We start from the raw sequence: 15,749 nt of genomic DNA, 5'->3' as shown, positions 1-15,749 counted from the left end.
AAGTTAATCTATACAAACACCATTAAAGTTTTGAGATGGAAATCTTAGTTATGGTGTAATTTAAATATCAATTTTGCGGTTTTTTTTGTTTTTGTTTTTTTTGCGGTATGCGGGCCTCTCACTGTTGTGGCCTCTCCCGTTGTGGAGCACAGGCTCCGGATGCGCAGGCTCAGTGGCCATGGCTCACGGGCCCAGCCGCTCCGCGGCATGTGGGATCTTCCCGGACTGGGGCACGAATCCATGTCCCCTGCATCAGTAGGTGGACTCTCAACCACTGCGCCACCAGGGAAGCCCCAATTTTGCGTTTTCAATCACTGTTTTTTCTAGAAGCCAAGACCTTTGTACATTTAGTTTTATTTTTTTTGTATTTTCTTAACATACAGTTAAGTTCTTGACTTACTGACTTTATTGGATACTTTTCTGTGGAATTTTGGCATACAACCAGTTATATCGTTTTCTTAATTAAGAAAATTTCAAATATACTCTAGTTGAGAGAACAATACAACAACTCGCATATATTCTTCACTCATATTTAACAGTTCTTAAGGAGTTGCCACGTTTACTTTTCCTCTTTTCTGGAGCAAATCTTAATGTGTTATTTCATCCAATAATATTTATAGAGTATGAATCTCTAAAAAGGACATTTTCCATAACCAGTTTTTATTATGAATTTTTAAAGTTTGGATGTTAGGAATTAATCTTAAATTCTTCTCCCTGAGAGTAGGTCAGCAGATATTGTTTGCCTGTTGTGTACGAGAGATATCTAAGGTACTGAAGAAGATGAAAGAGACAAATAGTCGTCTCTTGACATTCATGGGGAAAGGCGTAAGACACAAACCCTCAAAGTTCATTTAGTAATTTATTAAAATCTGCCACAGAAGAAAACTAAATACTGTATTACATTGTTATAGTCAAAGCTAACATTTAGGAAAATATAAAAAACTGAAGGGTTTATGATGAATAATGTTCCCACTAACAGCATATGTATTATTTGCATGGTGAAGATAAGAGAAAACTGTGTGGCAAGGTGAAGTCAGGTTGCAGTACTACCAAAGAGTCTTCCTGATGAGTTACTGTTTTCTGAATAAACTAACAAAACAGAACCACATAGCTACTCTGAGATGGGTTGGTTAGTATAAGCTCACTCAGCCTCGTAAAAGAGATTTTCATACTTAACTTCTTATAAATTTATAATTTCATGATGTGGTCCTTAGGGAAAATTCCCAAATAGTTGAAGTTATGAATGTTACATTTGAGAATGCCAAGGTGCCACTTATATGGTATAGCTTGAACCTCCAGGAAATTTACAAAATAGTGAAATTTATTTAAAAGATAAATGTGTTTATAAGCAAATCATCAAGTAGGTTAAATTCATTTTGTTTTCAGTTTCGTTTGGGTGATTTTAAATGCCAAGTACTGATTAAATGCTGATTCTAGATCTTGTCTCTTGCTCTGCCAAATTCAAATTGGCTTTTAATCACGTTGTTTAAAGAGTGACTCCTATAATACACAAAGGGTCATCTCTGCTATGAGCCTGTATGGGTACTTAAGAGTGTGTGTGTGTGTGTGCGCGCGTGCGTGCATGCGTGTGAGTCTAGGCTTATATAAATATGAGGAAACTTTTGGTGGGAAGTTTTAATGGAGGAGAGAGTCAAGGTGACTAACTTGATCAAAAAAAAAAAAAAAAGCTGTGCACTAAACAGAAGAGGAGATTTTGAGTATAGCATGGTGCTTATCCTTTCTGGATGGTTCACAAGGACTCTTGTCTGGGTCCTAGGAAAAGGGGCTCTTGAAGCATTGCCGATTTATGCTTTGTCTTTTGCCCATGTCTATCTGTCTGACAAATATTTGAGTTCCTACTCTGCCAGTCACTGTATTGGATGCCTGAAATGCAGCTGTGAACAAAGGCAGGATCCCAAATGGAGAGGAGGATAGATTCACTTCCTCCTTCCTCATATTGAGATCATATTCTGTATACCTGAGAGCATTGTCTAGACATCAGTAGCTAAGGACAGCCTTACGGCTGTTGCTAGGATTAGAGGACTTGAGGGATCTGGAAGATGGGCCACAGTGACCTTCCTGGGCCTGAGGTGTACCAGTGGCAAGTTTGAGAACAAAATAAAAATTAGATTTTACTTAAAAAATATGTAGGTAACAGATGTTACAGGTCTTTAGGAATGTCCTTCATTGAAAGTTAATAAATATCAATTGAGAGACATTGGCACTTTGGAAATTGTTTTTGAAACCTTATAATCCACCAAAGCTTCTGGCCTGACACATTTGGGTAGTTTGATATATATGTATGTCATGGTTAAGTGGAAACAAATTTATATTTAAATATTAAGGAAAAAGCTGACTACTACTAAAGTAACTACCTTTTTTTGTTACAAATGTGTGGATGTTTTAAGAGTTACTTGTGAATTTTTTAAACATATAGAAAAATAAAGAAAAACTATTAACTGCCATATACCCATCACCTAGATTTAGCAGTTAACATTTCGCTGTTTTTGCTTTATTGCTTTTTCTAAGATATTTTAAAGTAATTTAAAGATTTCACGATATTTTATTACTAAATACTTGAGTATTCATTTGTAAAAAGATAGATTTATTTTTTTAAAGGTTAAAAGAAAATTTTCCACTGACAGTTTACTGATTTAGTAGACTTTTTTTTTTTTTTTTGCGGTACTCGGGCCTCTCACTGTTGTGGCCTCTTCCATTGCAGAGCACAGGCTCCGGACCTGCAGGCTCAGCGGCCATGGCTCATGGGCCCAGCCGCTCCGCGGCATGTGGGATCTTCCCGGACCGGGGCATGAACCCGTGTCCCCTGCATCGGCAGGTGGACTCTCAACCACTGCGCCACCAGGGAAGCCCCTAGTAGACTTTTATTCAACTATTCATGGGTCAGGCAGCATCCAGTCTAGCAGATAGGAGCTCCAAAGAGCTGTACAAGCTGAAAGAGTTTTTTGTACAAAAGCGAGCAGGAACAAGGAAGCTAGACTGGGAATTAGCTGAATAGCTAAATCCAGGGTTATTTTCCTCATATGGAGCAAAGAGAAGTCTTAGAGCTGGGTCAGGTAACTTGTGTTGAGCAGGCAGGCACTGATTGGTTGACCTAGACCTGCCTTTTCTGAGAGAGCCCAGCATAGAACCTTAGTTCTAAGTTTTGGTTTGCTGCTGTGGGGCTTAGCATGAGTGATTCCATCTTGAGCCTAATCTGGTTACTTAGCATATATAATCATTTAACTTTTATCATACTTGACACACGTAAAAGTAGTGATTTAATATGATGTAATACTTCTAGCCAGTTTTCTACGTTGTTCTTAAATATGTTTACAGGTGGTGTATTTGAGCCAGAAAAATGAATATGGCAGGTACATAGCATTTGATCATGTTTCTTAAGTGTCTGTTTTTTTGGCCACACCATGCGGCTTGTGGGATTTTAGTTCCCTGACCAGGGATTGAACCTGCACCCTTGTCAGTGAAAGTGCGGAGTCCTAACCAATGGACCGCCAGGGAATTAATTCCTTCTTAGGAGCCTTTTTAAGTTAGAATAGTATTCTTTTTCTTTTTTTATTGGTGCACCATTGACATGTTGAAACATTTTTTGGTTATCTTTTTTTTTTTTTTTAATATTTATTTATTTGGCTGTGTAGGGTCCTAGTTGTGGTGCACGGGCTCTTTGTTGCAGCACATGGGCTTCTCTCTAGTTGTGGCATGTGGGCTCCAGAGCGCCCGGGTTCAGTAGTTGTGGTGCACAGGCTTAGTTGCCCCCGCGGCATGTGGGATCTTAGTACCCTGACCAGGGATTGAACCGGTGTCCCCTGCTTTGCAAGATGGATTCTTAACCACTAGACCACCAGGGAAGTCCCTATCTTGTTGATTAGAGTTAGGTTAAGCAGGTTTTGAAAGCTCCAGTTTGTGGATAATATTCATTGCCCCACTATTAGTGATGAATTACAAGACTTTGATTTAAACATTTTTGGTGCTCACTTTTCTTAAGGGAAAATTGTGAGGACAGTGGTCCTGAGGCGAAAAAAGTTTAAGAATATTTAAAATGCTAAAAGAAATAAAACTTCCTGTAATGTTTTGCCTTTGATATTCAAGGAGTCGAGTCTGTATGCTTCTACAAAGTTGCTAAGCAGTCAGTGGGTGGCACTGTTTCTTCTGGTTTAGAAAAAGAAAAGTGCAAGTATTTGGGATTTTCGTGAACTACTACCTAAAATGTTTCATTAAATAATTTATTTTTATATTGTCTAACTGAATATTCCCTACCCCTTCTACATTTTTGAGAATAAAATGTAGAATAAATATTTTTATCCCTCCTATTTGTGCTTTATTATTACTTTCTCTTTTCCAGATGAGCCTTTTGTGACCATGTATCAGTTGGTATTTTCTGGAGCAGATAGAAGCTTGTGGAGGGCTTGTGTTTACAGGATAGTTAGCAGTATTCCGTCCCAAATTCTTGTGGTTTCTTCCTTCTTTGTCTGTCTCCTTCCTTTTACCCTTGGGCTGAAAGTGTAGCGCTATTGCTGCTTCATTCCAGCCATCGCTGTTTGTGCAGAGCCCTTTTGTAGGCTAGCTAAAAAGAATTATGAATTGTGGCATAATAGATGCCTAATGCCTAAACTAGGTGCTTAGCTCCAGAACTGGAGTGTGAAACAAAGAAGAATATTAAAGTTTTTTCATACTGCTGTTTCTTTCTTGATTTCTGTCACAAATGCTATATGTCTACACACTAAAAACAATGACCAAAGCAATAGGGGCTGGATGACTCCAGTCCAGGTTGTGGAATGCCCCATTGCTGGGAAGCCAATTCTGGACTGTAACTAAGTGGTATTATATTCTGCAGCTCTCTTCTGGGGGAGAGAGTTAGGGGTGGGATAGGATACTTTATACCTTATCAGATTCCAGGAGGCCATGAGAAACCATCTAACAGAGGAGATAGGGAGGTGAGCAGGAGATTGGTGTTCTAGCAGTTGCTTCCTCTTGTGTTCCAGGAGGATCACAAGATGTTCTGCCAATACTCGGATTAGCTGAGGTTTAAGCCTTTGCCTCTGTAGATATGTGCAGTTTCCAAGGGGTATGGTGAAGCTGTTTCTCTATACCTGGACACACAGACCATTAAGATTACTGAATTAAAATAGCAAGTGGAATTTGCTTTTTCATAGAAATATTATATTTATAGGATTGTGTTTCTGACTGGTTTCTGATGCCTGACCACATTAGTAAATACAGTGTTTAATTAGTTGATATGACATATCTCAAATAAGAAAAAATCATTCTGAAGTGTACTAATGATAACTAGTCATATGCACTTATGTATAATTTTATTTGAAGAAGATTGCCATGTAGGCTCAGGTGGTTTGCTCTTAGACCTTCTGGAAAAAAAATGAAGATACCACTGGAAGGTGGTTCTTAGTGTGAGTCAGGTTTTTAAATACTGGTACATATTAGGCAAGCGGCCTGACAAGTGATGTGGTTTGTTATGTTCTTGGCTTTAAATACCCAAGACCATATGGGTAGAATTGGCAGAACACAGAAATTTAACTCCTTTGTATTCTTAGTATATTGATTTATCTGATAAACTCAGTGACAGTTCTGTTTTTAAAGCTGAGTGTTACAACTATTAGTGGAAGAAAAAAAAGTAAAAATAGGAAATATCAGACTGCAATGCAGGCATTAGGCTAAGCAGTGTTTCAAGAAACTAATATTTGGGGGGGGCATGTGTGTGTGTGTTCTTAGCAGCAGCCAATGTAAACTATACTTACTGCTGTGCATTGTGACTAAAAAAAGTTTAAAATGTTGCTGTAAGTGATTCTTGACTATTTTAGTCAAGAATTGAAAATGTGTGCTCAGTTTTAAAACCAAAACGTATTACTACGTAGGTCTAATTGATTACTGAAATCTGTAATAATATTGTGACCAAATTTGTTGATATCTTTGCAGTTAGCTTCTGGAATTTATAGTTTTGCCTGCTCTCTGTGGAATCACCACACAGACACATTCCTTCAACAAGTTTCTTCTGGCAATGAAGCTGCAGTTCTAAGTTCACTAGAACGAACTCTACTGTCATTGAAAGGTACTATTAAACTTGACATGCTTATTTTTGAAACAACATACCTCAGAATAGTGGCCGAATAGTTTATCTGTATGGACTTGCTGTTTCCAGTTGCACTGGTGGAAGAATAAGGCGCTAATAGTTCCCTCAGAGACAAGGGCTCTTGTAGTTTGCTTTTCTTTTGTAAGAATAGCTCTTCCTCTACGCTAATTGATGAGAGCACACATAGTTCAGATGGATAGCTTGAAGTTATATTCACATTACTGGAGTTTCATGGCTCTGAATGCATACCTTTCAAATACTTGCACTTCTTTTTTGCTTCATTTCTCATTCTGGGCTGCTACCATTATTATTGTCATGCCGACTTTCCTAAACTTCTGTCCCCAAGGCTTATTAGTTGAGCTCTATCTCCCAGCTCTCTTTTCCCTGAGAACTCATCTTTCTTGTTTGTACCTTAGGCTCACTTGGATTTTAGAAGGTGCTTGTTGGGGTGCTATCTTGGCCTGTGTTTTCCTATGCTTTGTTTATAGGCATTCCCTTAGCATAAATCTCTGTCACCTTCCCTGAGCTGAGCTTATCTTGATGCATGTATTCCGAGGTTCATTTCCTTTCTAAAACATTCACCATCATTTTATTTTCTTTGTCTTCCTTCTGTTCTGGTTGCTGAGGCTCTTTTATCTTGTGTTTCTTAGTTTGAGCTCAAGCAACCTTTATTTCTTTCTTACTGCAGCTCATTTTGCATTCTCTGTTTTATTTGTAAACCCTTTTATCATACTCACCTTAGTACCTTACAATGGCACTACTCCAGTGCATCACTTACATCGATAAGATAGTGGATGCACAAACCCCAAACTGTCAACACATTTTGGGGAACCTTGTGGACAAATTATTTTAAAGGACTGTTGACATGTAAAATCCAATCCATTGTACAGGTGGTTTTACAAGTGAATGGAGATGGTTTTGCCAACATTCTTGAGGAAGACATTAAAAGGCCTTAGAAATGTTTACACAGAAAGAATTAGAGAAACTGATACAAGATTAGATACATAAAGCGTTGTGTAAGTACTGTATTTAATGATTAAGGAATTTTCATGAATCCTTTTGATTGTAGAGTCTTTTTGTCTCACTGACTTCAAAGCCTAACTCCTGACCCAAATGATGCTGTTCTACTCTACATTAGCCTGCTTTAGGCTTTTCGATATCACAGCATCTCAAGGTCTTAGATACACATTAGCATTTCTAAGGCATCCTGACGTGGAAAAATCTCATAGCATTTTTCTTTAAAATACTTGTTCTGTCAAGCTGTAAATTTCTTTGCTTTTATGACTTAAATACTTAGGACTAGAGCTTTTGTCACATGTAATCTTTGCATTTATACCTGTGTGCATTTAGTATCCTTTAGACAGGCATATGTTCATTACTTCATTCATCATATTTATAGGTAGGTGCTTGGTTCTGGGGAGACAGATATAATAAAATGGTCATACAAGTACATGTAAAATGACATCTGTGACGGGGGGCCTTACAATGTTATGATGATTGATAATAAGGTCAGAAAAGACTTCCCTGAGAAACTGATGTTTGAACTAAAATCATAAAGTATAAATGGAAGTTAACTAGGTGATAAAGGGAGAAAGAAAGCACTGTCCCAGATAGTGTAGACCAAGGTCCTGTGGTGGGAAAGATCTTGTCCAGGGTAAGGGATTCAGCTTGAGCCCTATTTTCTCCTATTATGGTGCAGTAACTTGAGTTGTATATAATTGAGGGTATGAAACTGAAGGTCTTTAGACATTTGCATTCTAAGCCTAATTTTAATACACTGACTTTATTAATTTTTTATTGAAGTTTAATTGATTTACAATGTTGTATTAATTTCTGGTGATTCAGAAAAGTGATTCACTTACACACACACACACACACACACACACACACACACATACACACATTTTTTTTCATACTCTTTGCCATTATGGTTTATTACAGGATGTTGAATATAGTTCCCTGTGCTATATATATAGTAGGACTTTGTTATTCATCTGTTTTGTATATAGTACTGATAGTATGTTTCTGCTAATCTCAATTCCTAATTCATCCCTCCCCGACCCCCTTCCCTTTTGGTAAGTATAAGTTTGCTTTCTATGTCTGTGGGTCTGTTTCTGTTTTGTAAATAAGTTCATTTGTGTCATATTTTAGATTCCACATGTAAGTGATATCATATGGTATTTGTCTTTCTCTTTCTGACTTCACTTAGTATGATAATCTCTAGGTCCATCCGTGTTGCTGCAAATGACATTATTTCATCCTTTTTTATGGTTGAGTAGTATTCTGTTGTGTGTATATGCCACATCTTCTTTATCCATTCATCTCTCGATGGACATTTAGGTTGTTTCCATGTCTTGGCTATTGTAAATAGTGCTGCTATGAACATTGGGGTGTATGTATCTTTTCGAATTATGGTTTTCTCCACATATATGCCCAGGAAGGGGATTGCTGGATCATATGGCAACTCTAGTTTTTTAAGGAACCTCCATACGGTTCTCCTTAGTGGCTGTACCAATTTACGTTCTCACCAAAAGCGTAGGGGGGGTCCTCTTCTTCACACCCACTCCAGCATTTATTACTTGTAGACTTTTTTCAAAAAAATTATTTATTTATTTATGGCTGTGTTGGGTCTTTGTTGCTACACACGGGCTTTCTCTAGTTGCAGCGAGTGGGGGCTACTCTTTGTTGCTGTGCGCGGGCTTCTCATTGCAGTGGCTTTTCGTTGTGGTGCATGGGCTTCAGTAGTTGTGGCACCCAGGCTCAGTAGTTGTGGCTCACAGGCTCTGTAGTTGTGGCTCACAGGCTCTAGAGTGCAGTCTCAGTAGTTGTGGCACACAGGTTTAGTTGCTCTGCGGCATGTGGGATCTTTCCGGACCAGGGATCGAACCTGTGTCCCCTGCATCGGCAGGCGGATTCTTAACCACTGCGCCACCAAGGAAGTCCCTGTAGACTTTTTAATGATGGCCATTTTGACCAGTGTGAGGTGGTGTACCTCATTGTAGTTTTGATTTGCATTTCTCTAATAATTAGCGATGTTGAGCACCTTCTCATGTGCCTATTGGCCATCTGTATGTCTTCTTTGGATAACTGTCTATTTAGGTCTTCTGCCCATTTTTTGATTGGGTTGTTTGTTTTTTGTTATTGAGTCATATGAGCTGTTAGTATATTTTGGAAATTAAGCCCTGGTTGGTTGCATCATTTGCAAACATTTTCTCCCAGTCTGTAGGTTGTCTTTTCATTTTGTTTACGGTTTCCTTTGTTGTGCAAAAACTGTAAGTTTGATTAGGTCCCATTTGTTTATTTTTGCTTTTATTTCTTTTGCCTTGGGAGGCTGACCTAAGAAAACATTGGTACGCTTTATGTCAGAGAATGTTTTGCCTATGTTCTCTTCTAGGAGTTTTATGGTTCATGTCTTATATTTAACTCTTTAAGTCATTTTGAGTTTATTTCTCTGTATGGTGTGAGGAAATGTTCTAACTTCATTGACTTACACGCGGCTGTCCAGCTTTCCTGATATCACTTGCTAAAGAGACTGTCTTTTCTCCATCATATATTCTTGCCTCCTTTATTGAAGGTTAATTGACTGTAGGTATGTGGGTTACACTGCCCTTAGACTTCACCTCATGAACACTAAGTCTTTAGTTATATAGAAAGCAATGCTGTCTATAAAGTTGTTTTCTTAAAGTGAAGTGACTTTAAATTTGATAATATAAGGTGGTAGTCTTATGCTGCTATCATGCTTGTTGTTACTGAATTCTGCTAAGTGTTTTACATATATTGTACTATTGAATTCTTTAATAACCCTATGCAGTAGGACTTATAACCACATTTTATAGATGAGGAATGTGAGATCAGAAAAGTTGCCCAAAATAATACAGTTTTAGACATTGGAGCTACGATTTAAGTCTAGATCTGACTTCAAATCTGTTAATCCTGCTTGTCTCCCTGTGTACATTGGTTTACTTGTAAAATGTGATGCTCGCAATTGAGCACTGTAGTTTATTCCAGATTTGGAAATAGAGTTTAATCTTTTTATCCCTTTTTGCAGGTACTATATTTTCATTAATGTAGCCTGAAACTGAATAAACCTTTTCGGTCACTGTTGAGTCATAGTTTCAAGTTTATGGAATAGAGGTAACCTTCTCAACTTAGCCTGTAGGTGTTATTGCAAGTGAGAAGTGCTAACAGTTATGTAAATTGAACTAAATTTTGCAGTATGGTTTTAAAAAACATGAGTAGTTACGATAAGTGAGAAGAGCGTTGCTTCTTAGTCACAATAACTGGGGTTTAGTTCCATCTTTCCCACTTCATAACCAACCAGTGACCAGAAGTTACCTTTCTTTATTAAATGAAAGGATTAAGCTAGATTAACCTCCAGGCTTGATGAGGCTTTGTGATTCTGAGTCTATTATGATTATGATTTTAATAGGAAAAAATATGAAAAAAAAAGATGTAAGTAAAGCTTGATTTTACTTTTCAGTGCTGCGTAAGTTAACTGTTAATGGATTCGTGGAACCTCATAAGAATATGGAGGTGATGGTAAGTGAAAGAAGTCATTTAATTTTTTTAACTTCGGAAAAGTGCTTAGTATTTTCCTGAATGTTACAAAGTTTATTCTTTTTACTTGGCATTCATTTAAAAGTTTTTTATTAAATGACCACCTAGTTTTTTACTATTCTGTATATATTATACTACACTTTTAGACTTGTGGTCTGTTTTTAGACATACAGAAACTATGTTAAAGCAGAAATATTATGTGAAGGAGAGGAAGTAGAACTAGGATGGTTCTCAAGATGCTGTGGTGCATTGAGAGTGTTACTTTGAATTCAAGTGAACTCCTATGAATTTGAGTGCTATGATAACATTACCAGGGTCAGTGTAGATTGATTTATATCCTTGGTATTTTCCTTTGTCTGTTTTTATGTTCTTAAAATGTGTTTTTTTCCCCTTGAATCATAACATTTATGCTCTTTGCATTCAATTAAAAGTTATGTATATAAGAGGGGAAAATTCCATTGATAAGCCCAACAAGTTGTGAAATATATTCATTTTTGGTATCACGTCATCTACTTTTTCTATATGCAGAAATATATAGCTGCATAAATTTTATTCCTTAACAAAATGGAATTGTATTATACTTGCTCAGATCTATATTAGTTTTCACAGTGAGTTTAGGTCAGCTAAGATGTTACTCTCTGGATTGTCTTGGGGGCTGCATAGGAATTGTGGAAAGAGTATATTTAATTGGGTCTTTGGGTCTGTCCTACTAGATTTGACCGGAGTCACAGTTTTGTTTTAAATCTTTACTATATTTTGTATTTCCATAAGATTATGATTGAAATAATGGTTCTATTGTTAAAAGAGTTCAGAAACTGCTAATATACATCATTATAATGTAAAGATGATTTTTTTCTATAAAAGCATTATATGCTTATTTTTTTAAAGGTTAAAAAACTCAGAAAAGGAAACAGGAAATAAATCATTTAAAAACTTACTATCAGAGATATTGCTAACATTTGTTAATTATCCTTTAAGACATCTTATGCATATTCTTTCAGATATACTTTCTTCCTCAATTTTATATGAATGAGACCTACAAGCTGTTTCCTTACTTGGGTCCATCTTCCTTCCTTCCTTCCTTCCTTCCTTCCTTCCTCCCTCCCTCCCTTCCTCCCTCCCTCCCTTCCTCCCTCCCTCCCTCCCTCCCTCCCTTCCTTCATCTATTTATTTATTTTTGGCTGTGTTGGGTCTTTGTTGCTGCGCAAGGTCTTTCTTTAGTTGTGGTGAGTGGGGGCTATTCTTAGTTGCGGTATGTGGGCTTCTCATTGTGGTGGCTTCTCTTGTTGCGGAGCACGGGCTCTAGGTGCGCGGGCTTCAGTAGCTGTGGCTCGTGGGCTCTAGAGTGCAGGCTTAGTAGTTGTGGCACACAGGCTTAGTTACTCCGTGGCATGTGGGATCTTCCCGGACCAGGGCTAGAACCTGTGTCCCCTGCATAGGCAAGTGGATTCTTAACCACTGTGCCACCATGGAAGTCCACTTGGCTTTTTCTTAAACTCAGTGTATTAGGGATATTTTTCTCATGTCAGTAATATTGTTATATGTCATGTTTTTAATGATTGTATAGTAAATCCATATGATTGCTGTTGGTGTACAAATTTTTTAAAAAATGATAAAATTAATCATAGGTTTTCTATAATTTACTTGCCCAATTATCTGTTGATGACATGTAGGTTGTTTCCAGTTTTTAATTGTTGATAAATGGTATTGGAATGAACATTTGGGTGCATATGTCATTGTGTACTTTTCTAAGTGATCTTCTAGGATAAATTCTTAGAAATGGAAATGTTGGGTTAAAGTGTATGCACACTGATGATATTGATATATATTACCAAATTGCCTGACGATATATCAAAAACAATCCCAGTTTTAAATACTGATACATTTAAATATCTATATTTATTGCCATGCTGTCAAAGAACATTTTCCAGAAACCAGTTTGACAACTCCCCCTCATTTCCCTCACTAGAGTGTAAGTTTCATGACTGCAGAGACTTTGTTTCATTCACTGTTCACTCCAGAGCTTGGAACAATCTCTGCAGTATAAAAATGTTCAGTAGTTATTTGTTAAATGAATGACTATATGATATGGTAGAAACATGTCAGAAGACTCAGTGATTATCTTGTTACGTAATATTATTCTGAGTACCATAACATTAACTAAAATACTGAATATGTCAGGGTTTTTTTTAGTGAAAATGAATTGATTTGAATCATATTTCTGTAAACTAGAATAATAGTTTTCAGTGAATACTATCCCTATTTTGTGAGCCTTTGGCTTTTCCTTGAGAGTCTTTCTTCTGTCTCAGAAATTGTACGTCAGCCTTTACTCAGTTATAAATGCTGTGTTGTGGCATTTAATGTATATTGACTAGTTGTAAAGAGAATAGAATTTTAACAAATTATGGGCAACTTTTCAAATAACATAAAGATCTTTAAAATAACATGGAATTTAAAAGATGCTTAAGAAGCACTATATGATAGTCATGAGATCTGGGTTTCTGGAGGCAGATAAATTTGGATTTGAATCTTGGCTTGGCCTTTTCCTGATAACATGACCTCAGACTATTTACTTACCTTCCTTGATACTGAGTTTCCTTTTTTGTAATACGAGATGAAATAATAGTACATATCCCATTGGATGTTGTGAGGATTAAGGGAGATAATGATTTTTGTAATGAGTTCAGCACCTAATTAAAATGCTCTGTAAATGACCATTTAATGATAATTTTAAGGGGTTCTTACTTTATTATTACATAACAATAGTCAAGTGAATTAGTTGATTTGGATTGCAGATTAGTCGATGGTCTAGTTCTGTAAGTTCCTGATCCTCTTGATGCGCTTAAAATTGATGGCCTTTATAATTTTCTCCTCTCTTTAGAGAACCCTGACTGGTACACAAATTATATTTAAAAGAAAATAGAATAAAATTCCTTCTATCTTGTAGCTACTATATGGGACCATTGAACCCCTGTATAAATTTAACATACATATGGGATCTCGGTGATTTTATTTTTCCTGTTTTGAAACATTCTGCTGTTTCATCATCCTAGGAATTATTTTATTGTTAATTATCATTACTTATTCTCAACTGTGCTTAAAAAGATTGAAATAGTATGAAAATGAAAGAATGATGAGATTGCCAGAGGATGAGGCAATAGTGAAATTTGTTGTTGTCCTGCAGTTTTCTTACAGTGTTGTCTACTGTATTGCATCGTCTTTTAGGAAGGTGTAAAAGACCACAAACACTATCTCTTTACTATTAGCTTTCATTTAACACAGTCGAGAGTTCAAGATTTTTCATTTCCTGCTCGAAATGGCTGAGAAAAGAAAATTGTTTATATAATTTTTACATGAATCTGAAGATGGATGCTCTCAGAGAGACCAGTAGCAGCACTCTAGACCCTAGTGATGATAGTGAAATTGTCTAAGTGAAATCCCAGCCTTTGTGTCTTCAGGTGATGATATCCTAGTTGAATTGTCTCAGGCTCAGGAATTGATGAGTGAACAATATATTTCTATATTTCAAAGAAGAAATAGAGCATTCTGTTCTAGTTAGTCATTCATCAGGAAGGCCTTCATTGTGTAGTATTTTGTGACAAAAACCTGGACCATCTCATTTGCTAGCAGGACACGTGACATCTTTTATGATGTTTATACACCAGAATTTATTGATACAAAGAAGTCTGTGATAATTAAATTCTTAAAAATTTTTAATAAAGTTGTTTTTCACTATTCCTTTATATTTATTTCTGTAAAGTTTTTTTAATTAATTTATTTTATTTATTTTATTTTTGGCTGTGTTGGGTCTTTGTTGCTGTGCGCAGGCTTTTCTCTAGTCGTGGCAGCAGGGGCTACTTCGTTGCGGCGTGCAGGCTTCTCGTTGTGGCTTCTCTTGTAGTGTAGCACAGGCTCTAGGTGCGTGGGCTTCAGTAGTTGTGGCTCGCGGGCTCTAGAGCGCAGGCTCAGTAGTTGTGGCACACGGCTTTAGTTGCTCCGCGGCATGTGGGATCCTCCCAGACCAGGGCTCGAACCCGTGTCTCCCCTGCATTGGCAGGCGGATTCTCAACCACTGTGCCACCAGGAAAGCCCTATTTCTGTGAAATTTTCATAATATTTTAAAATATATATTAAAAGGTAAAGGTGTATTGGACCCATATGGTAAATGGTGAGTCTTGCCTTTTCTGGTATCTGAAGGCTAATGTTTTTAATACTTGAGATTGAGAACTCTGCTATAAATAATTGCTACCATTTATTCATATTACGAGTACTTATTATTGCTAAATACCATTCCTGGATTCTGGGATAGAGCAAAATAACAAGGAAAAGTTCTTGGCTCTTAAGGATCTTACATTTTAGAGGGAGGAGACAGATGATAAACAGTATGTCAGGGGGTTATAAGGCTATAAAAAAAATAAAACAGTAAGGAGAATAGAGAATATGTAGTGAAATAGAATGCTTAATAAATAATTTTTTATTTATTGCAAAGTGATTTAGGTTATTGAAATGAGACACTGAGGAGATGAAATAGTTATTTTGTTGTGGAAGGCTGAAGACATTTTATAATAATGGAATGATTTTTATCTAATTTTAACTTTTTAATATGATGTGATAAGTATGTTTTAGTTTCCCTGAAAAAGTGTAAGGTAAAATTATAACAATAAATTGAGACTCTTCAAAATTTTTTTTCTTTTCTAGGGTTTTTTACATGGAATATTTGAACGTCTAAAACAATTTCTGGAGTGCAGTAAGTACTTCCATGATAGTAGTTTTTAACTGTAGAATCCTTACTCATTAATAGCTTCCGCTTGGCACTTGCAAATCTGTAGTGGCTAAAATCTTGTTATCTCGGTAATTAATTATCTGAAATTAAATTGGAAGCTCAGCTTTGTCTTCATATACCTGTCTTGTCCTAAGTATTGAGGAAATGTTTTTTAAAAAATAAAATTATTTTGTATCCATTCCTTCCTCTGTATTTCTACTGCTGCTACTACTCCGTTCCATGCAGACATCCACAACGGTAGTATGTTTAGCAGATAATAAGTGTAGACCCTATGTCAAATGCTGTTTAGACTTTTTATTGATTGTTTCT

The 15,749-nt window shown here is 36.6% G+C and overlaps 1 protein-coding gene across 1 annotated transcript in view; it reads left to right on the top strand.

Annotated features, from left to right (window-relative positions):
• IPO11 (importin 11) overlaps positions 1-15,749 on the top strand; it is a 221,902-nt gene that overhangs the window by 52,589 nt on the left and 153,564 nt on the right. The window contains exons 6-8 of the mRNA XM_060009435.1: positions 5,947-6,079; positions 10,581-10,639; positions 15,356-15,404. Of these exons, the coding sequence (XP_059865418.1) occupies positions 5,947-6,079; positions 10,581-10,639; positions 15,356-15,404 (241 nt within the window). The remainder of the gene's footprint in view (positions 1-5,946; positions 6,080-10,580; positions 10,640-15,355; positions 15,405-15,749) is intronic.

The sequence above is a fragment of the Delphinus delphis genome, chromosome 3 (assembly GCF_949987515.2).
Source record: "Delphinus delphis chromosome 3, mDelDel1.2, whole genome shotgun sequence".
In the NCBI taxonomy this organism is placed as follows: Eukaryota; Metazoa; Chordata; class Mammalia; order Artiodactyla; family Delphinidae; genus Delphinus; species Delphinus delphis.
Note: the sequence above shows the minus strand (reverse complement) of the source record. Positions and strands in the feature narration are given on the sequence as shown.